The sequence below is a fragment of the Chenopodium quinoa genome, unplaced genomic scaffold (genome assembly GCF_001683475.1).
Source record: "Chenopodium quinoa cultivar QQ74 unplaced genomic scaffold, ASM168347v1, whole genome shotgun sequence".
In the NCBI taxonomy this organism is placed as follows: domain Eukaryota; kingdom Viridiplantae; phylum Streptophyta; class Magnoliopsida; order Caryophyllales; family Amaranthaceae; genus Chenopodium; species Chenopodium quinoa.
In genome coordinates, this window is record NW_018742651.1 from 1,546,153 (window position 1) to 1,568,833 (window position 22,681).

The following is a 22,681-nucleotide window of genomic DNA, read 5'->3' on the forward strand; positions in this document are numbered from 1 at the left end:
CGCGACCTCTTTTTTCTATTTCTTTTTTTATTTTTACCATTTCCCTAATAAGTCTAGCATAGGAACCTTTTGTTTTCCTTTAGATTTATTTCGTAGGATCATTATATATATTCTTTTTTAATAAAACGAACATTTATTTCCTTATATATGATCATTTCATTATATCGCATTAAATATAAAAAAAAAATCCATGTCGAATTAAGCACACGGTATACCAATGATTTAAGGCACCCCTTGTAGCCACATCATATCTCCTTTCACCTTTCAATTATACAATCTTTTCTTCATAAGCCACTTTGAGCCTCGTCTAACGATAGACCTTTATTTTTTCAACCTAGATCTACCTAACCTTGGGATGGGATGGTATGCAACTTATGCAATTCTATAAGAGCTTGAGTGACTCAAAATAAATAAAAATAAATAAAAGTGTACAAAAAGGGCAAGTGTTCCAATGTCTTTGATATGAAAATGTCTTCGATAAGAACACGTCTCAGATTGTGTCTCTTATCGAGTGCTCGGTACCGTGCCTGAGAAACATGAATGCCAAGTGAGTGATAGACTGCATGATCGGGATTGCCCACACTTATAAAAATAAAATAAATGCTAAAGCAAAAAAAAAAGAGCTAAAAAGAGTAGAAACTCAAGCATAAAAATATAAAGATTCAAAAGCGAGGTTGCACACCTTGGGGGCTTATCGAGGGTCTTGAGCCTTTATCCCCTTCTTCTTTAACCTTTAGCCTAACCACGTTACAACCCTTAAAAAGACCTTTTTGAGGTATACACACTTGTGCGAGGTTCGGCTAGAGCTACGTTCGGCTTGATTCCTAACGGATACGTAGGCAACCTCACATCGAGGTGAGGCCGTAATAAACATGCATTCATATTCAAATTCACACACTTACACCATGATCATATTAAGGGATCTCCTATGCTCATCCCTATTCACTTAGAGCTAGACTTGGGGGCTTGATCCCTACATCTTTAGCTTACCTAGCCTAAGAGTCACCAGCATTCGGCTCTTCTTTTAAATAATATTTTCTCCACACACTTAGCTCTTGCAGCCTAACTTTAGTGTCACTTTCACACACTGCACAGATACATGACCAAATATACTTTCCCTTAGAAACCCTTTGTCTTGAAATCTTAACATAACGCTGAAGCATGCCTTGTCATATCAAAATCGCTCATTAATCATAATTGTTATTGTACATTGAAGTATGAAGTGCTTAGCCTCCGTGCCTAAGTTACCCCAAATACTTTTTATCATTGAGTCTACCATTGAGATAGCCTAGGATGGATTAATCCTTGCACCTTGAGAGATAGTATCAAATGACATTTGACTAAGCTCATTCAACATGCATCTTCAAAACTTCGCTCCTTTCTTTTTCGCGTCTTTCTTTTTTCGGGAGAAAGTCGGTACCCTCCAAAATGACGAAATTTTTTTGCTTTTTTGCATTTTTCGAGTCGCACAATCATAATACAATGCACACACAGGTCATGAGTCACACGTGTGATTTCACTTCGAGTCGAGTCAACCTCGAGTCAGTCGATCACAACAAGTCAAGTTTATACCTTGAGTCGTGTCAAGTCCATGAGTCAAGCAATGCTAAACCTTAGGTCAACCCTAAGATAATTAAAGAGATTAGCAAATTTCTATAGTCAAAAATAAATACAGGTGCAGCAGAACAGGGAAGACCCTACTCCAGCGCCTGGCGCTAGATCTTTTCAGTAGCGACAAAGATTGAAGCCTCTCAGAAAGGTGATTTCGACCTCATACAGCAATTTCGGGTTCCTTGGTATGCCATTTAGCCCCTATAAGCAATTTGACATGATTAAGTAGTCAGTTTGGTTACAATCACAATAAGTGGTCGACCTGATGAAAGATCGTCTCACTTAGCTTAAAGCGCCTAAGAATTGGCTCATCACGGAAACACCGACATACTGGTTTTAGCGGAAGAAAAGTTCAGGCGAGCTTTAGAGATCGACAAACGTTGGTCTTCGGAAGTTTTTCTTCAGAATATTATCGCAACAAACGTTCAAGTACCGAATCTCTTTTGTTCAGAGACGCGTGAACATCTTCAATCAAGCTCTATTGTTCAAAGACGCGTGAACATCTCCATCAAAGCTCTTTGCTCCAGAGACGCGTGGGCATATTATTCAAGCTCTATTGTTCAGAGACGCGTGAACATCTCCATCAAAGCTCTTTGCTCCAGAGACGCGTGGGCATATTATTCAAGCTCTTTTGTTCGGAGATGCGTGAACATTTCCATCAAGCTCTTTTGCTCCACAGATGTGTGGGCATATCATCAAAAGCTCTTTGTTCAGAGACGCGTGGACGTATTATCAAAGATCCCCTATTTACAAGCTCTTTTGCTCAGAGACGCGTGGGCGTCCTATTATCAAGCTCTTCGTTCAGAGACACGTGGAAACATCATTCAGAAGAACATATCCAAAAGAAAGAAAAGAAGCTCTTTGTTCGGAGACGAGTGAACATCGAAACAGCAAGGTGGCGTTCCCTAGATTGTGGAGAGTTGTCACAAACAACTGAGAATTGTTTCAAGGGAAGCAATCTTCGATAGTATTCCCATGGACATGGAATATTATCAATGCGGAGGAGGATCGTTTCAGGCGAAGCAATCTTCTATATTGGAAGCAGTTACAGGCGTAGCGGTTTTCAAGCGGGATGGCGTTCTCTAGCTTGCAGGAGGTCATCAAAACAACAGAAGCGGCAACAAATCGGTTACTTTCAGAGACGTGTGCTCGACGGTGCAAGATACGCGTTTCTTAACTCTTTTATCTGTTTAACTAATGCTAGTTTGCAGGTATCGGCGTTGCAAGAGCGATTTAGGATCGCAGAACGTTCTGAATCATTCTCCGTCCCTATCGCTACTTTGAATTTTGTTTTCGAAACTTGCGTTTCTCCAAACTCAGTCAAAGTGGGGGCTTCTGTAGACACCCAAATGTGTCTCCCCAAAACCAAACCCAGTGATGAGTATCTTTCACGTCGAATCATAATCTAATGAAGTGAAAGTGTGGAAAGTTTAGTGTTGCGGATAGTTTTAATTTCTTTTCTCTCTTCTCTGTTTTTGAAAACTTATTTTAAGAAAACAGTCAATCCAGTTTGGTTGGTCCACGATATGGGTCCAATAGTAGTGTATTTGGATGGGGCTTGACAAGAGCTTTCCAACGATATATTATAAGCCCAATTCCGATGAATATTGAGGAAGTTATGACCAATTTACTAAACTGGGCCCGGTTTGAACTTTATATGCGGCCCAATGATCTAGGGGAGGGCCTAATATGATTTATCATTCCTAACACAATTAGGAATGGTTTTAGTCTTCTAGATTCTTCTAGAAGGTTCTTTTCATTTCTAATTCAATTAGCATTGATAAATTGACTTTTGTTGGCTTTTTAGAGTTTTAATTAAAATCAAATAGCATTTTTGAGGAAAATCTATGATTTTATCCTCCAATACGGCAAATATATCTGATTTTCAAAAACGCGTTAAAAACAGGTCTGGCGCCTGACTCTAGGCATTGGCGCCTGGTGCTAGCCATTGGCGCCTGGCGCCAATAAGCTGGTGCTTGCGCCAGCTCTGTTTTGCGTGCGCCAATCTCGTTTTACGTGCGCCAAGTGCTATGTTTTGTTATTTTATCTTTTTGGCTGATTTTCTCTATAAATAACGTACTAAAAACTCCGTTTTCATTCACCAATTCTCACCTACAATCAGTTTTCATTCGCAATCATTAATTCTCTAATTCTCTCTTAATCATTCACCAATTCTCATCAAGTTTTCTTGATTATTTCATCTCTCTCTCTTTCTTTCTCTTTAACCTTGCTTTTCATATACAAAATTCCGCATTCATTGGATTTAGAAACACCTAGCCATATTCGAAGTTGTGTTCGCCCTAGACGTGAAAGGTTTAATTTCTGAGGGTTTAGTCCCAAATCTCTCTTTCAATTATTTAATTTAATTGTTGGATTATTATTTTCCTTGAAGTTACTAACATGTGTATTTTGTTATTAGAAAGAGGTACGAGGCATCAAAGTAAGTACTTTAATGGTTTTTATTGATGTTATGATGTAGAAATCATGTTTATATTGTTATTATGATATTCCTAGTATCATGTTTAGGGAAAAGGTTATAACATTAAATATGCTTATTATGATTCCTGCGATGCTTCCTATTCTCTTCCTAATATTTATGATTGTTAGTATCATGTTAGGGTTAAAGATTTGATTTTTATTGCTTAGTGACATGCTAGGGTTTGTTATTAATCTTGTTAGTATCATGCCTAGGATCTTGCTATTTGTATTATGCTTTAATATTAACATGAACATGATTATTATTATAATTGTTATAATTTATGGTGATTATGAATATTATTATTATTATTATTATTATTATTTTGATGATGATTATGTTATTTATGATGATTATTATTATGATTTGTTATGTTGCTTGATATTTTATTGCTTGATCACACCTTTTATGCATGTATAAAGGGAATTTAGTACTTGTAATCACGCTTAATAAGATAATTAATAATCTTGTTAGGGTTAATTTGATTATAATTCAAGTGATCGCCAATAATAGATTTATTTGTGCATTAAATTCAACCAACATAGATAAACAGGTTTAGGGTTAAACCTATTGATTGCATGTTAATTAAAAAGCGCACATGAATACGATCAGAATAAAGTAGAGGCCTATTATTAGGGCAGGTTCAATCTCTTTTAGGTTGGATTTGTACCTTCATCCCCGAACCCTTATTTGGTTCTAGACCTTATGGAGTTGACGATCTCTTGGATCGTTAAGGGGTGTAACCTTCACCTTGTGAACGGTTTACAAGTTCCTAAAACTTGTTGTCGACTCTTTTGCTCTATCTTCTTCCCTTTTGGACGCCACCGTACTTTAGTGTATGATCACAGTGGGGTTCAAACTAGGGGTTAACGCTTGAAATTTATTCCCTACACATATCTTCACAATTTCTTCTGAAATTGATTATAATTCGAAATATAATCTTTAATACAACGATTTTAAATTGGGGTTTCTATTTTCTTTGGTTTTTACAATTTTTGCTAGAAATTGGTTGAGTGTTGGCACGTATGAGTTTGCTTACATGGCCTGATGTACAATATTTTTACTGTAAACCGGGTGCATGTAAAATCTTTTTAAAAAAAAAATGGGTAGTTGTTTACAAATGACCCTATCTTTTAGGTTAGTTTTACGTAAAATTTCCAAAAAATTAAGTATTTTCCGCGCTCTTACGACCATCACACACATACTCATTAGTCATTACCGGAAAACCCTGTCTTCTTCTCGCACCACCACTGTAACATCTGAGTAGCAGAGGAGAGAGAAAAATGGTGAAGGTACGTATGAACACGGCTGATGTGGCCGCCGAAGTGAAATGCCTTCGAAACTTGATTGGTATGCGATGTTCCAATGTCTACGACATCTCTCCTAAGGTAATCTTTCTTCATTCCCAAATCAATTTCAATTCACCGTTCTTCAATATGTTAGTTTCATCAAGAATTTGCTTGTATTTTTCAATTGCAGACTTATATGTTCAAGTTGATGAATAGTAGTGGAATTACAGAATCTGGGGAGAGTGAGAAGGTTTTGTTGTTGATTGAAAGTGGTGCTAGGTTGCATACAACTGAATACGTCCGGTAATACGAACACCGCCTCGTGATTGAGTTTGTGATTTTATGAGGGTTTTCCCCTGGTTTTATTGACATATTTTTTTGCCCAATTGGATTTTTGTAGGGATAAGAGTAATACACCATCTGGGTTTACTCTAAAATTGAGGAAGCATATTCGTACTAAAAGGCTTGAAGATGTCAGGCAGCTTGGGTATGATAGGGTAAGGAGATTTGCTGCTTCATTTGTGTATGTGATTGTGTTTGAATGGATTGTTTTCAATTTGAGTAATTCTAAGTTTTTCGTCAAGATAGATAAAACAAGTATCTCTTGATTTGAGCTTATAATTGATAGGGTATGATAGGGTAAGGAGATTTGTTGATTTAATTATGTATGTGATTGTGTTTGAATAGATCTTTTTCAGTTTGAGTAATCCTAAGATTTTCGTCGAGATAGATAAAACAAGCATATCTTGACTTTGAGCTTATAATTGAAGGTGTTGAATGTACAGTGAAGTAGGTTAATGTGTCCTGTATTTGTGCAAGACTAATTTTAATCAACAATTAAGTTAAACCTCGTTGCCTCCTTGTTTTTTTGTTGATTATATGGTCTTTTATTTATGTTTTTTTTGTGCTGCCAGATTATTGTTTTCCAGTTTGGATTGGGTGCCCATGCGTACTACGTCATATTGGAGCTTTATGCTCAAGGAAACATTATTCTTACTGATCCAGATTACACTGTCTTAACTCTTCTTCGGTCTCATAGGTAAGTCACTTTTGTGTTCTTACTATCTGTATCTGCATATTGTAGGTATTTTGAGATCTAAAAAATAGTAAACCCTATCTGAGTTAATGATGGTGCAGTTTGGTGTGAAATATAGAATCTTAGAGAAAGAAATCAACCCACTATTCTTGAAAGCAGTACTCGCTTCTCTTACATGAATGGGTATGAATGGTGTTGGGAAATACTTTAGGATCATGTGTCATCTATGGTTGTATGTCAATTGTTTTTAAATTCTTGTAACCTTTTCATTGAGACAATGTGAGTGTTCTCTTGGCAAAACTATGTTCTTCAATGATTACGTCAGTTGCCATAGTTGATAGATTGCCTTATTTTTTCTATTTTATTATTTTCTCCTCTTGTGTATTGGTTTATTGAAGGTGACTCTGCTATGCACAATGGTTTACCTTTAATGTTAAAGTTATAGGTTATAATATGTGCATGAACCATAGTGACAACTCGACAGTAGCCTGCATGATTTAGTAATTGATGGAGGTTTTTGTGATGCAATTACATTACTGGACACCATTGTTATTAAAGTCCCTAAAGATTTCTGATTGAATTGATAAAATTTAAGAAAACATAACAACCTCTTCAAACATGAGCTATTATATTTTATTTTGTTATTTATGTATTAAATTAGGAGATATATCTTCCTTCGAAAAAAAAGGAGATATATCTCTTTATTTCAAAGAGATGGTGAAAGATAATGCTAATCAGTTCTGGATGCTTTCTTGACTTGTTAGTTTTCTCTCTCTAATTTTCTATATATTTTTAAAGATTTGTGGTGCCCATCCCAGTTCAGGACTCTGATTTTGTATTTTTGAACACTATAATTCATTCTTTGGTGCACTTGGAAACAAAGCAACATATTTTTAGGGTATAGCTTCCCCTTGTCAAGGTTTTGAGTTCCACAATTTGACGTTTTTGTATAACTGGACCCAAGTAATAGCTTATGAGCAATTGAGCATCACTTGACTTTTCTTGATTTTGTCGATACATCATGATTGCTTGAGGACTACAGCCTTTTTCCTTAGACCTCATTTTGTATATAAATGACACCCCCTTAAAACACCCTTCCCTTTAACCGATTCTCTGTTCTGTTACTGAGCTATTAATAATTCAACAGAGATGATGATAAAGGTTTTGCAATCATGTCGCGGCACCGATACCCAATTGAATCGTGTCGAAAATTTGAACGAAGCTCCAGCATCAAGCTGAAAGAAGCTCTTGCAGCTTCATATGATCAGGGTGGTGAAGATGAGGAAATCAAAGCTGCCGATGATGAAAGCACAGTTTTGGACACATCAAAAGTAAAAAAAAGTGCTAAAAAGGGTGGAAAAGTTCCTGATTCGAACAAGACTGGAAATGATGGCTCTCGTGCAAAACAGCGAACTTTGAAGATAGTCCTTGGAGAGGGATTAGGTTATGGTCCTCAGCTGTCTGAACATATTATATTGGATGCAGGTTTGGCACCAAGCATGAAAATTTCTAAAGATAACAAGCTGGATGAGGATATAGTTGAAATTTTGGGCCAAGCTGTGAGCAGGTTTGAGGATTGGCTCGAGGATGTTATGCATGGAAGTAAAGTTCCTGAAGGATACATATTAATGCAAGCTATGAAACCAGGAGGAAAGGACTGTGTTACCTCAAAGCCAGAGAGTTCCAGCAAGGTGGTCCAATAGTTTTATTCATTTGGTTGATGTATTGACTCTTTTGTTTTTTTAGTATTGATAAAAAGTAACTCGTTAAATTTTTATTTGTAGTGTTTGGGATTTCTACCATCTTTTTAAAATGTACAATTTATTCTCATGTGACATTTACTTCTCTTTTGTTCTTTTGTATGCAGATATATGATGAATATTGCCCTATTTTACTAAATCAATTCAAATCACGGGATTGTTTGAAGTTTGAAACATTTGATGCAGCTTTGGATGAATTCTACAGTAAGATTGAGAGTCAGAGATCTGAGCAGCAGCAAAAAGCAAAAGAAGGATCTGCTATGCAAAAGCTCGATAAAATACGAATGGATCAGGTGTATATTTATTTCTGTACATGCTGTCTATACTTACAAGATGGTAATATTGATTTTGTTTTATGTGGAGAGCCTTACTGTTCAAAACCTTTTTCATTTGTCATGTTAAGGATAGTCAGACCCTTAGTTCCCAAGGATAGTAACTGCAGGAGAGCAGGAAAGGAAGGTGTGGTTGAAATCAGATTTATTAATCTTGCATTGAATTTCTCACTTATTTTGTGTATATGATATTGTTTTATGTTCTAAGAAGTATGAATGGAGTCTTATGGATGGAGGTCTTCTTCCTGCTGAAAATAATTGATTATTTGCTTCCAGCTCATGACCTGTTTTTGAACTTGATCAGTGGAATTTTTTAAGCATAAAATACTTAAGGAGATATGAAGTACTCTTAAGAGAAATAGAGATGATAAATTCTCTGACTTATGCATTTATTGCATAGTTGACACTTGATATGTTCAATTGTTTATGAAGTCCAGTTTAAAAAAAACACTCTATGTTAGTTTTTCTTTCTCTCTCATTAAGTCTGACATACCAGTCATTTAGATTATGTTATTCACCTGTTCTATGTTTGCTGGATCTAAGAACTGCTGACTTACTTTTGTAGGAAAATCGTGTGGTTACTTTGAGAAAAGAAGTTGAGCATTCTGTTAGAATGGCACAATTGATTGAATATAACTTGGAGGATGTTGATGCTGCTATCTTGGCTGTCCGTGTTGCTCTAGCAAATGGTATGAATTGGGAAGATCTTGCACGTATGGTGAAGCAAGAAAAAAAATCTGGAAATCCAGTGGCTGGTTTAATTGACAAGCTCTATTTGGAAAAGAACTGCATGACGCTTCTGTTGAGCAATAATCTTGATGAGATGGATGATGATGAAAAGACACTTCCAGCAGATAAGGTAAAATAAGTTACTGTATATTTCAAGATTGTTTGTATGCCAAAATTATCTCGTGCTTTTTTAATGATTTGGGTGATGGTTTTGCGTACAGAAGTGCAAAATTTATTTTGATTTTGGAGGATCTGTGATAAGGCTCATAGGGTCCCAGCCCTCCATATTTTTTTTTTGAGCTGTTCGATTGATATAAAGAATTTTTATTGCTTAAATATGGACAGCAGTGTTTGAAAAAGCGCCCCTAAGGCGTGCCTAGGTACTGAGGCACAAGGCGTTAGGGGTCATGCACTTTTTGTGGTCTAGCAGAAGCGATTTTGATGAAACGCAGCTAAAGTGCAGCAAGGCGCATTGAGGAGCACCCCCAAGGCGCACAAAATGTTTTTTCGGATAGATAGAAAATGTTTTTTCATTTAGTATCTATTGAAGGATAGAAAATGTTTTTTTTACAATAATTAAATATTTACAATTCTAACTAGAGGTTGAAGGTTTGAACCCTGATCCCCGTACTTTTTTGGTCAAAGATCCGCCACTCTTGGCATTTCACCGCAGGGGATGGAGGAGGAAGATTTTTGTGGATGACTATACGGAATAATCAATTTTGGTTCATGTAGCCCACCCCACTTATGGGATTAAGGCTTTGATGATTGATTGATCCGCCACTCTTATGTAAAGCAAATACTAAGTTTCATGTTGGTTCTTGATTTTTGGTTTTGACATCACTTTCCACCAAACTAATTTACTTCAGTTAGTATTTTCTTCCCAGGTACTAGTATGTTTTTAAAACTCCTAGTCCCTTTTCTTTTTCTCATTTTTCTCTTTTCCAGGTAGAAGTTGATTTATCCCTCTCAGCGCATGGTAATGCTCGTCGGTGGTATGACATGAAGAAAAAGCAAGAGAACAAACAGGACAAGACTATTACCGCTCATGAAAAGGCTTTTAAAGCAGCTGAGAGAAAAACACGTCTCCAGCTCTCAAAGGTAGGTACCTGAAAAATGGTTAATGTTGCAAGTCCTCTATCATAATGTTCATTTAGTATCTAATTATAATCTTATTATATCTGGATTATCAGGAAAAAGCAGTCGCCACAATATCTCATATGCGTAAAGTCCATTGGTTTGAGAAATTCAATTGGTTCATTAGCAGTGAAAACTATTTGGTTATCAGTGGACGTGATGCTCAGCAAAATGAGATGATTGTTAAGCGTTATATGTCAAAAGGGGATTTGTAAGTATTAATTCTAATATTAGCTTGATTTGCATAGCAAAATGTGACAGAAGTTTGGCTGCTGGTTATAATTGTTGCTTTCTCAATTCCTTCACATCCTTGAATGGCTTGTGATCATTTGTGAAATGTCAATGACCTTAATGTCGTAAAAAAATCATCCAATAGAATATTTGAATTATTTTATTTCCTCCTTGACTCAATTTACTTTGTTGTTGTTGTTGTTTTTTTTTTATTTTTTTTTTATTTTAAGGAAAACATGTAAGTTTAGCTTTGCTATTGTTCTTACTCTTAATAAGATCATTTGTGCATGATAAATGTATAATAAACATGATTATTGTGTCTTAAATTCATTTTACGTATGAACTTAGTGGTTTTTCTATTTCTATCTTTAACAAAAAATTTCATGTGTCCCGAATTAAATGATATGCAAGCGATAACGTTGACCGATGATTCCCTCTGTCCCAAAAGTAAACATTCTCACTACGATATTTGGATCTCCCATATGAAATCCTTCTTTTTCTTTTAAGAGAATAATTATGGCTTTTATGAGTTATATCTTACCCTTTTTTTCTTTTTTTTTCCTCACTTCATCAATCAAGACTTTTCCTCTTTTTAATCACTCCTACTTTTATGTTGTCCCCTTCAATTCCATGTTTTTCATCTACGTTCAACCACTAATATTAAAAGCCATGCCAGTCAACTAATCAACTATGAAGTTATCTTGGGCATGGGGGGGGGGGGTGTTTAATTTCTAGTGAGAAGGGATAGTCAGAAAAAAGTAAACAAATACACCGTGATTTTCGTGTACTGCTGAGAGATAAAAAGTTACTTGTGTCAGTGTTAGTGGGTAAAATTTTAAAAAGAGAGTAATTTTATATTGAAGTGTGAGGAAAAGTAGATGCGGTCTCATTCTTAAATAATTTAGATGTGTGTAAACTTGATTGGGACAACCTACAATGGAAAGCGTGTACACTTTTGTGGGATGACGTATAGTTCAAGACAAATGAAAAGAAGGGAAAACCTTATTGGTGTCTTTGAATATTGGAACCCATAATTTTTATCAAAAAGTACATTTGTGTGGATGAATGCTTTCTTGAGTGTATAAAAGCATGCTTTGCTATTTTATCCCCTTTTACTGCACTGATATTGCCCGTTGAGATAATTTGAGCATTAATATACCATAATTTTGGAACAGGTATGTGCATGCTGATATGCATGGAGCTTCAAGTACTATAATAAAGAATCACAAGCCGGAGCAGCCAGTCCCCCCCTTGACATTGAATCAAGCTGGAAGTTACACTGTAAGTTGATCTATCAGTTAAGATTTTTGCATGTACTGATTAATTTATATATGCAAACTTGAATTCATTATCATCTTCTCTTTTTCAAAGGTTTGCCTCAGTAAGGCATGGGACTCAAAAATTGTTACTAGTGCTTGGTGGGTCTACCCTCACCAAGTCAGTAAATCTGCTCCAACGGGAGAATATCTTACAGTGGGAAGTTTCATGATACGTGGAAAGAAGAATTTTCTTCCTCCCCATCCTCTTATAATGGGTTTTGGTATGTTGTTCCGTGTGGATGAAAGTTCTTTAGGATTGCATTTAAATGAAAGACGAGTTAGAGGTGAGGATGAGGCATCAAATGCTCTCCAAGAAAATGGGAACGTGGAAATATCCGACTCTGATTCAGATAGTGAAGCTACAGAGGGCAATTTAGAGAAAGATAATGATAGGAGCATAACTTCATCAACAGAAATTCATTCAGAACTCTTAGAGGGATCATTGAGCAATAGTTCTGCTCAAGATGACAGTATCTCCTACCCCAAAGCAGAAGTTCTAGAAGAATCTGGAATAAAGAGTAATTCTCCTTCTCCAGTACATGATTCCAAAGGAAAGAAAAATTCTGCTGTTTCAGGTGAACTTGAGGATCTCATTGATAGAGCTCTTGAGCTTGGATCTGGTGCTGTCTCTGGTAGAAGTTATGAACAGACTTTGCAATTTACTAAGTCTGAAGAATTAAAAACTCAAGAGAAAACAGTATCTATCAAAGAGAAACCCCATATTTCCAAAGCTGAGAGGAGGAAATTAAAGAAAGGCCAGAAAATTGATGTTGAACAGGCAATTGATGTGCAAGGAGAAGTAGATGAAGGTCATTCTTCAACCATTAAGTCTGAGAACAAAAATTTACCTGCTGCTGGTGGGAAAATTGCTCGTGGTAAGAGGGGTAAGCTCAAAAAGATGAAGGAGAAATATGCAGACCAGGATGAGGAAGAAAGGAGCATTCGGATGACTCTACTTGCAGTAAGTTGCATAAATTTATCGGTATCGTTCTGTAGTTGCATTGGTAGATATGACACTATTGTAATTTGTGCCCTAAATTTGTGTTATATGTTAATCATTTTGTGAAGAAGCTTGCTTGTTGACAAGCTATATCTTACCTAATTCAAGTTAAAAGAAAAGATGCTTAAATGTGAATCTTTGAAAGCCTTACAGATTGGTGACTTTTTGATTGAAGTTCATGAGACTTTTGTGTAACCAAACTGATCTATCAGTATCTGTCTCTTTTGCTTTTCTGATAGATATAGTGCTATTTATTGTTGTTTTATTTTAGTTTATATATCTTTATATGTAAGAATTGTTTTTTCCCCCTCTTTGGTGCCTAGTTATAGCCTATTTTTGCCTTTAATATGTTAGGCACTATTGATGGTCATGCTTTAAAATTTTACTGAACGTATCTGTTTGTGCTATCATTTCTACACCAGTAGATTACTTGTGCATAGGCTTCATCATGACACTTGTTTGTAATCTTAAAATGTAGTTATATCATATATCAACTTGAAGGTACCTCCTATCCAAATTTGAATTTAAGTTTTTTCCCTCCCGATTTAGTGTTTTAGATATCCATCATACCAAACCTTTTCTACTATAATTATCTTTATTGTGATGCTCAAAGGGAATTTGGGATGTTAAACTAAGTTATACAGATTACTGTGATTTGAGAAAAAAATCATCTTACTTTACTAGAACATTGATTAATCGTGTGGTTGCAAATTGGGAGATCTTGGATATTGCTGTGATAATCACTTGTTTACTCTTTGGTTGAGGTCGTACGTTCCAAACCTATGGCTTCTAGATGAGAATTGATCATTCACTTGCCTGATATCTGTTACCCTTTATTTTAGTTCTAGGCCATATTTTGAATTGATTACCAATTACTTCTTGGTATCTTATGGTATATTAGTTTCAAACGGAGAGAGAAATGATAGAAAGAATTGGACTACTACTATATCAATCTTTCATTAGATGGGAGGTAAATCCTACAATTTTTTTTTTTTTTGAGGTTTCAAGTCTTGGCACACTTGTTTCATTCTTTACAAGTTACATGGTAAAGATTTTTGGGAGCACGGGTAATCACCTTGATAAACACAGGTTGTTTATTCGATGGCATAGTGTAATATTTTGGTGTAAAACCGCTTGTAGTGTTAGCAGTTTTACCTATAAACTGTGCAATATTACGTGATTTAATTACAAGTTTGGCACTTCATTTACATTCCGAGTTTGGCACTTTTGTGGCAAGGATTCCTGAAAAAAATGTATATATTCTTTTATATTATGTTTCTTATATTCACTTTTCATGGAATTTCAGTCCGCTGGAAAGGCATTGGATGACAAGAATGAAAATGATGCCCAAGATCAAAATGTGGCAACTAGCACAGGAAAGGAACTTCATGGTGGTATGTCTTTACTGGTTTAATTTTATGTGTCAGATGTTACCCAGCTGTCTGAAATGCTGTTGATACTATACTACAATAAATCAAATGTTTAATTTTTTTATTTGATTATTAGAAGAGAATGTATGCATCAACAGCATTCAGGGAGTACTAAATGGATCACTTGTGGTATTTAATAAGAAGAATCCTTTGCATCTTAATTCAGTTCCTTGGGATCCCCGACGGAGTAGCTCTTGATTTCGTAGAAGTGTCATGTAGCTATAGCAGTTTAGCCACAAGGACAAAGTATAATTTACCCTATCCAATAGGAAATGCCATGATAAGATGGCTCCCACTACAACACACAAATCCTGTTCAGATCACATACCTGAAAATTGCCGTAAAAATATTGTGCCACAGCAATTTCTTCCTATTCACTCCACAGTCCACACCAATCTATTCTTCTACTAATCTAGAATGATAAGGAAGAGTGTTGGGGGGGGGGGGTGGGAGAAAGGACCCAAGATCCGCCTTGCACCGCAAACAACCTCCGTTTGAAGATAGCGACTCTTGATAATGAAGAATGACATGCTAGTAAGCCTAACTGCTATCCAGATTGGCTTTTGCTTTTGGAGCATAATTAATTTAGTAAATATAGCGTCAATCTATCCCAGTGCCAAAGCACCAAGGCCACCAGCAAATGCTCTCACCTAGGTGGAACCCGTAGCCTTTCAAGTGAAACAGAGTTGCTGAGGTATAATTAGACTATAAAAAGAAGGCACACATGAAAAGGTTCCTGACCAACTATCCATCTTCACCCTAGAAACTTCCACTTTAGATTATTGATCCTTTAGTTTAATCTTTAAAGTGAACTACTTTGTCTTCTTGTCATTGGGGGGCCTCCATAAGTGAAAATTCCAAGCATGACATTGAAAATCGACACAGGAGCACTATGAAGCAGTTTTTGCTTATTAACTACTCCATCCACCCAAATTTTTCAGTCATATATACTATTCTTAGATGTCTAGAAATAACTGTAATTTCCAAAAACAGTTTTTGTTTGTGATTGCATTTCTTAAGTTACCACTGCTTGATTTGCTTGATTAGTAACAGGGAGAGGATAGTTATTATACTATTATAGGGTCTTTTGTAAAATTATGTTGTATCCGTACTTCTCTAGTTATGAAGGTTTTTAGGAAAATGTGACAACTAATTACAGACGGAGGGAGTTATTATTTAGGATTATCGCTGTTGTTACTAGTGAGCAAATGAAGCAGGTATGGGACCAGTTTCCTATCTTTATTTATAAAGTATTCTGGGTGCGTGCCTATAGAGATTATTAGATTTGGAGAAGAATTTATTTATTTATTTTTCAGTAAAAGTTGAAAAAGAGGAATATCAATTATGAGGGCAAGGCTATTATTAACCCAGTTTTTTATTTTTATTTTTGGAACATCCCCAATCAGCTAGATTACTCTTGATAGCCCAAGGCCCCAAGCCACCTTAGCCCATAGTAATGCTATGTTATTGACCTTATTCCACAATAAATTAGAAGACAAAGCAACTCGTGAAGCCGTGGCTCATGAGTATATCTGGGAGTTTTGTTCTAATTACATGCACCACATAATTTCCATTAAAGCATTGTGCCATAAGAAATTCTTCTTCTCCTTACCAAACCCCTCAATCAAACTCCCTCTAAAGAGAGATTCTTTATCTGCTTATCATGTGGTGGCTTTCAAAAATGTAACTCCCTTGATTTATCATAATAGTAAAAATCATGGACATATAATCAATGGATTTGAACACAAAGTCTGCTCTGTGCTCCCCCCTCCAAATCTCTTCCCAAAATTGAATACAACTATTCTCTACCTTGAACCTCTCTTTAGGACTGCAGATTGAACACTTTTGAGATGAACATCCAAGGAAAACATTAAGAGCTACCTATTTTGATGCTAACTATATTTGTATTTGATGGCTTGAGAAACTAGTGGAAAAACGCCCCACACATTCCCAGAATTGCAATGTATATGGACACCACTTCACTAAATACTAGCCCTCTTACTTTTGTCTGGCTCAGCCCATATGATTATATGTCCCCACATCACTAGATCTAGTCCACAGAAAAGTATTTCCTCATTCTCTATCTTAATTCCAACAGAAACCAGAATCTTGAATAAAGAGATAGACATACGTGATTGGATCAGGTCAAAGTTGTTCTTCCTGATGGGTGGACCTCATGGAAGGCTACTAAACTACAGAGCTGCAAACTATTGCCAAAAACAATAGTCTCAAGATTCGTCCCTGCTAAGCTGCATGCCTACACTTAGGGGCCGTTTGGTTGGGGGTATTCATCAAAGGGAATGGGAATCAACTTACCCAATTCCCTTTGTTGTTGTTTGTTAGACACTTTTTTTCATTCCCTTTACCCTCCCCATTACCCCAAATCCTTCCAACTTCATTCCCCACCCCCCTAGACTTTTCCATTCCCTTTCCTTAGTCACCCCTCCACCACCACACCCACACTTGCCACCACCCTTTTGCCTTACCCCCTCCACCACCAAACCCATCCACCGCACCTCCGGTCATCTCCCCACCCCTCGTCGCCGCTACTCCTCTCCTCGCCGTCGCTCCCCCGCCCCTCTCCGCCGTTGCACAACTCTCCCCTCCTTAGTTTTAAAAGGCGTGAGGCGCACCGAGGCGCAAAAGGTCAAGGCTCAGGCGCGCGCCTTTTGTAAATGAGGCGCACTTATATATATATATATATATATATATATATATATATATATATATATAGTAAAGGTAGAAATTGAAAAGTGACGGGAGGAAAAAAATAGATTCGACCAACTTACGTCGAAGAACCCATCGGAGAGACGACCACCATCGCCGGGAACCACAAGCCGGCAACCTCTGTAGCAGAGGCAATAGTTTATTTTTCCAATTGCTTCACAAATCGCGAATTAGGGTATCATATTTTAGGTTTTTCAAATTGGGGGTTAAATTAAAGTTGATTGATTCAATTGGTATAGGGCTTTTGCTCGAAATTGTGAATCAAAGTCTGGGTAAGATTTAATTTGGAGTTTTTTTTTTTTTTTTTTTGGTTTTTTCAATAATTTCAACTTAGATCTTCTCTTTCTCACGACTCTAAACAAAAGGCGTTGAGGCGCTGCGCCTTGTGCCTTGGTAGAGGCGTACTAAGGCGCGCGCCTTTTGTAGGAGCCTGCGCCTGTTTTGGTTAAAGCGCACTAGTATGCGCTTTTGTGAGCCTTGCGCCTAGGCGCGCTTTTTAAAACTAAGCTCCCCTCCCCGTAAAAACCTCCCCCAGCCCCGCAAAGGCCCTACAAACAATTCCCTCTCCCCGTATAACCTTCCGGGGGTTTTGAGGGTGGTGGGAGAGCCGACGAGCGGTTATACGGGGAGAGGCCATTATTTCTAGGGTTTCTGCGGGGTTGGGGGAGGTTTTTACGGGGAGGGGAGAGCTGTGCGAAGGGCGGCGAGGGGTGGGGGAGGTTGGGCGAAGGGCGGCGAGGGGTTTTGCGGGGCTGATCGGGCAGGCTCGGGAAGCGGCGGCGAGTTGCGGCGAAGGGCGGGGAGTGGTGGTGGTTGGAAATGGTTGGAAGTGAAGCAATGTGGTGGTGGTGTGGTGGTTGGACTGGTGGCATTCCATTCCTTTGTTATTCAAAACAAACAACACCTTAAATTTGGGGGATTTTCATTCCATTCCTTGTCTTTCCCTTTGTTCATTCCATTCCGATTCCCCCGTGCGAACCAAACAACCCCTTAAAGAGGTTGATCTTCAAACCTGAAACCACCTCAAAATGTTGTAACAACATTTTTAACCCCCCCCCCCAAAAAAAAAAAAAAAAAAAAAAAAATGTATCGTCTACATGTTGCGAAATGGGAAATCTGCATCTCTTCTCTCCCCATCTTAAATTGCCATAATCCTTGTGAGGATGTAAGCCACTCCCTTGGGCACCATATACCATTACAGCACTATATAAATAAGAGTTAGATAAGCTTATAAGAATCAAACACCTCAACCGATCACTGAACCAATTATTTGCAAGAACAACATCTAGGGAAAATAGAACTCGAAATACAAAACTCAAGCTTATCAGGAGTAATCAGGTGCCTTTCATTTATTGAATATGCAAAACTTAAGCTTTTTGGATACAAAGCTGTTTTCTTAGATAAGGATAAGGAATAGAATCAGATAATACATTGATAGGCTAGGATTGATCAAGCTTGCAAACAGAAAGTTGGCTTCTTGGTATACATCGATGGTGGAGTATGCTTCAGAAAACATTTTTCTGCCTTACATATAGAATTACATGTAGAATTGTTGTGTTTTTGGGATACAAAGCTCTTTACTTAGACAAAGATAGAAAAATAATATCAGGATAGAGCATTGATAAGCTAGGATTGATCAAGCATGCAAACAAATAGTTGCCTTCTCAGTATACAGCAATGGTGGAGGAGGAATATGCTTCAGAAAACATTTTTCTTCCTTTCATATAAAGTTGCCGTGTTTGTCCATTGTAAGACAGCTAGTAGTCCCTTTAGTCGATGGTTGGAATAAATTTTGTTTTATGTGATAAGTTAAAGGTGTTTATTGGGTCAATTGTGACTCGACACTTGAGGCATCTTTTTTCTCATATATTTAGTACTGAGATGTGGCCAAGGGTGAGCAGTGGCTCATGATCAGACTATTCAGATCTACAGTAGAAAACTGACTTTTATGCTTTAAATGAGAGCAATAAATGAGATTTTGTGTAGGATGTCTATACTCTGTGTGTGTGTGTGTGTGTGAGGGATGTCTATACTGTGCGCACGCGTGTGCGTGCGTGTGTGTGTGTGTGTGTGTGGGCGGGCGGGCGCACGTGCGTTTGTGAAAAAAGGTGGTTAAAAGTATTAGACAAAAGCATAAAGTGGTTTTTTTTTTTTTTTTTTTTACTAGGGGAGCTTACGCGTGCGTTGCGCGCGACATATTCGATGTTTATGGTCGAGATTTAATAGTTTGTCATGACACCCAAAACATAGTGGCTAGGCTTTTGAACGCATATATTAAGAAATATATTGTTGACAATTATTTCCTTGCGTAGGTACGGAAATGTAACACTTGAAAATATATATACACTATCCACTTTTTAGTTGTAAGTGTTTTATGGTGCAATATGGCTTTTGTTGTGAATTATAGTATACATCATCCATCACTTTTAGTTGCAAGCTTGCAACACTTGAAAATGTATACTCCCTCCGTATTCAATTATCTACAACATTTGCCATAATTGGGTGCTACCTATTATGTGTAACAAATTTTTTATTTCTATTTTTAGTAAAATTTATAGTGTAAAAAGACATCCTTACCCTTATTTTTTTGTTTTAAATTTGTTTAACTTATCTTAATTATACACAAAGGGGACCACCTTTTCTCTCCTTTTTTTTCCCACTCAAATGTACCCACATGCAAAATTTAGTCACATGCACCACTTTCTCTCTCCTATTTTCCTCCTTTTTTCCAACTTAATTAAACACCCTAACTTGTCATTAAACTTCCCTAAAAGTTTTGCCTAGGGGTCCGTAAAAGTTGTCTTTGTTGCAGGTAATTGAAACCGGAGGGAGTATACATTTTTCATTTTTTTTATAATTGATCTTTATTTTTATTGACTTTTTTTGTTGGGCAAAATAGTCATGTGGGATCTTATTAGATTCATCTCGATTTATATATGTGTTTTAAAAATCTAATCTTTAGATTTTTTACATGTATATAATGTGAGATAAAAGAGATTGAAATTATGTATTGACAAACGTGAAAGTTAAAATGTTGCAACTAGAAGTTAACGGCGAAAGTTTCAAAAAAAAATCTTATTAGGTGATGAGGTGATTAAATTAGGTGGATTTGTGTGTGTGTGTGTGTGTTTTTAATGAAAATAGTAACAAAGTGGATTATCCAGCCTATTCCCCCACCCCTTGAAGAGGACTATTATCATGTTAAATAGTTTTGTCTTCTAATGTTAGAAGAAAAATAACTTTGGGTGATGGAAGTTGGAAGGGAATGAAGACTAAAGAAGCTAAGAGAAATAAATACGGGAAGCATAAGAGTTAATACGACATAAATGGGTATATGGGTAAATAAAACATTTTTAGGGGTAAATAAGTCAGCACACTATTCATTAGAGTTCTTTTGAACTTTTTATAAGGTAGGGAAAAAAAATAAATAAATAAAGAAATCGCCTAATTATAAGTTATAACACTCTTGCAATACTCTTATAATTTGAAATCCACTGTGACAAGGCAACTGGGTGTTAATTACCATATTACGTTTGTGAACTATATATGATTAGATAGTTATCCACTAAGAATTGACTGATTTATTCTTATGTTACAGGCTCAGAAGATGTTCTGAAACTATGCTATAAGTGTAAGAAACCTGGTCATCTCTCTCGTGAATGCCCAGAGCAGTCCGAAGGTATATCACGTGACCATAAGAATGGGAAGCTTGAGAATCCTGATGGAGATTCAGCTGTTGCTACTTCTGAGATGGAAGAGTTGGCAATGGAGGAGGATGATATACATGAGATAGGTGAAGAAGAAAAAGGGAAGCTTAATGATGTGGATTATTTGACTGGTAACCCACTACCGAATGATGTTCTTTTATATGCTGTGCCTGTCTGTGGTCCATATAATGCATTGCAAACGTACAAATACCGAGTGAAGATAGTTCCCGGCACAGCAAAGAAAGGAAAAGGTATTCAGACCATCTTCATTCCATTGTTTATTCTGATTGATTTGATATGCTCACCTTTAAACATCCATTTAGTAACTGAAAGCGCAGCTCATTTAAGCGATTAAGTCTTTCATGTTTATATAACTTATATAAACCTTTCAGGTTAAGAAGCCAATTTAAGTGAAAACAGTTCATTCCATTTGCCTTACAAAAGTGAACAATATGGCACATTTACCAATATCTTTTATGGAGTAGTGTTAAAAGAAGTTTTAGGACACATGTCTATGTAAGTGTGTTTCTAGCCACTGTAATTTGGAATCTAAAAGATATTTTAACACGTGAACAGAAACTACCATTTGGAAATATTGTATGATTTTCATATGATAGCACAACTTTTTCTCTTTGATGGAAGCCTTCAACCATATATGCTGTTGTAGACAATCTTTTTCATTGACATTAGTGGATTTTAGTTGTTAACAGGAATTTCTGTGAACTTGATGAAATAGTTTTAGTGGATCAGATGAATGTAGGATATGTTAGATCAATTATGAATTTATCACCTCTAAGATCTGATGTACATCTGTCTCTTTTTCTTTTTTTTTTAGCTGCAAAAACTGCGATGAATTTGTTTAATTACATGCCTGAAGCATCCGGCCGAGAGAAGGAGCTCATGAAAGCATGTACTGACCCTGAACTGGTAGCGGCTATGATTGGAAACTCAAAGATTACTGCTGCGGGCTTAAGTCAATTGAAGCAGAAGCAAAAGAAAGGAAAGAAGGCTGCTAGCAAAGCTGGAGGCTAGCTCCATCTGTCTAAATCTGGAGATTACTGCTGAGGCTGTCCTACAATGGCCACAGGAATCTTGTTTTGTACAGAAAGCTGCAATTTAGTTTTGCTGTCATAGAATCTACTCCTGCCTTTTAACAGACATTTCACAGGCTTGAGAAATTGACTATACAAACTTGGAAATTCTTACATCAACTTCGTTTATAATCATAGAGGATCTCTTGTGGAGCTTTACTTGAACTTTGTTGAGCCTGCAACACAACTGGGCATTCAGTGAAATTTTTTGAAAGGATAGAATCAGCAAGACGATGGGAATATGGTATAGTACTACAGAAATTATACAAGGATACAGGAATTTGGAACTTGATGGAGCACTCTAAGATGTAAATACGAGCCTACTACTTCGTAACAAAATGTAAATGCAGGAGTCACGATTGTTCTATGTCGGCAATTCAGCAAATTCTTTAACTTTGTTGAAACTTGAAACTAACCAACTCGAGCTCTTTTATAGTTAGTTGAACTTCAACTTCGTTAATAGCTGTACTGCTGTAGGCAAGCACCTAGTTCCAACGAAATGAAAAGTAACTAGCTTCGTCAAGTTGGTAGCACATTATGAAAAGCTTTTGGCATATTTGTTGAACAATTAATTGCTTTTCGAATAGTTTGAATCGAAGATTTAGTAAGAATTAGCGAGTTATTGTTGAGAAATAATTTTTCGATAATGGTCCATAAATTCATCAAGTTATTAAGTTCTAAACCTTTCGCACCAATGAGAGTGTTCCATTGGTAAAATTTAAACAGGGAGAATAGTTAAAATTTTTACATCTTCAAATTGAAGATTCTACATGGAACAAACAAAAAGGAGCGAAGGGAGTGTATAT

At 36.7% G+C, this 22,681-nt stretch overlaps 1 protein-coding gene across 1 annotated transcript; it reads left to right on the forward strand.

The window, feature by feature from the left end:
• Window positions 1–5,267: 5,267 nt before the first annotated feature.
• LOC110722083 (nuclear export mediator factor NEMF-like) lies at window positions 5,268–22,413 on the forward strand. Its single transcript, XM_021901322.1, has 14 exons — window positions 5,268–5,475; window positions 5,567–5,679; window positions 5,777–5,873; window positions 6,291–6,415; window positions 7,560–8,103; window positions 8,280–8,465; window positions 9,070–9,363; window positions 10,182–10,334; window positions 10,427–10,581; window positions 11,777–11,882; window positions 11,973–12,881; window positions 14,227–14,314; window positions 20,676–21,035; window positions 21,620–22,413. The coding sequence occupies exons 1-14, from the start codon at window positions 5,371–5,373 to the stop codon at window positions 21,814–21,816; spliced, it is 3,432 nt and encodes a 1,143-aa protein (XP_021757014.1). The 5' UTR covers window positions 5,268–5,370; the 3' UTR covers window positions 21,817–22,413.
• The last annotated feature ends 268 nt before the right edge of the window (window positions 22,414–22,681 follow it).

Coding starts and splice junctions, on each gene's coding strand:
- LOC110722083 (XM_021901322.1), top strand. CDS start 5,371: ATGGTGAAGGTACGTATGAACACGGCTGATGTGGCCGCCGAAGTGAAA. Junction 8,104..8,279: donor AGCCAGAGAGTTCCAGCAAG/GTGGTCCAATAG, acceptor TTTTGTATGCAG/ATATATGATGAATATTGCCC. Junction 8,466..9,069: donor ATAAAATACGAATGGATCAG/GTGTATATTTAT, acceptor TTACTTTTGTAG/GAAAATCGTGTGGTTACTTT.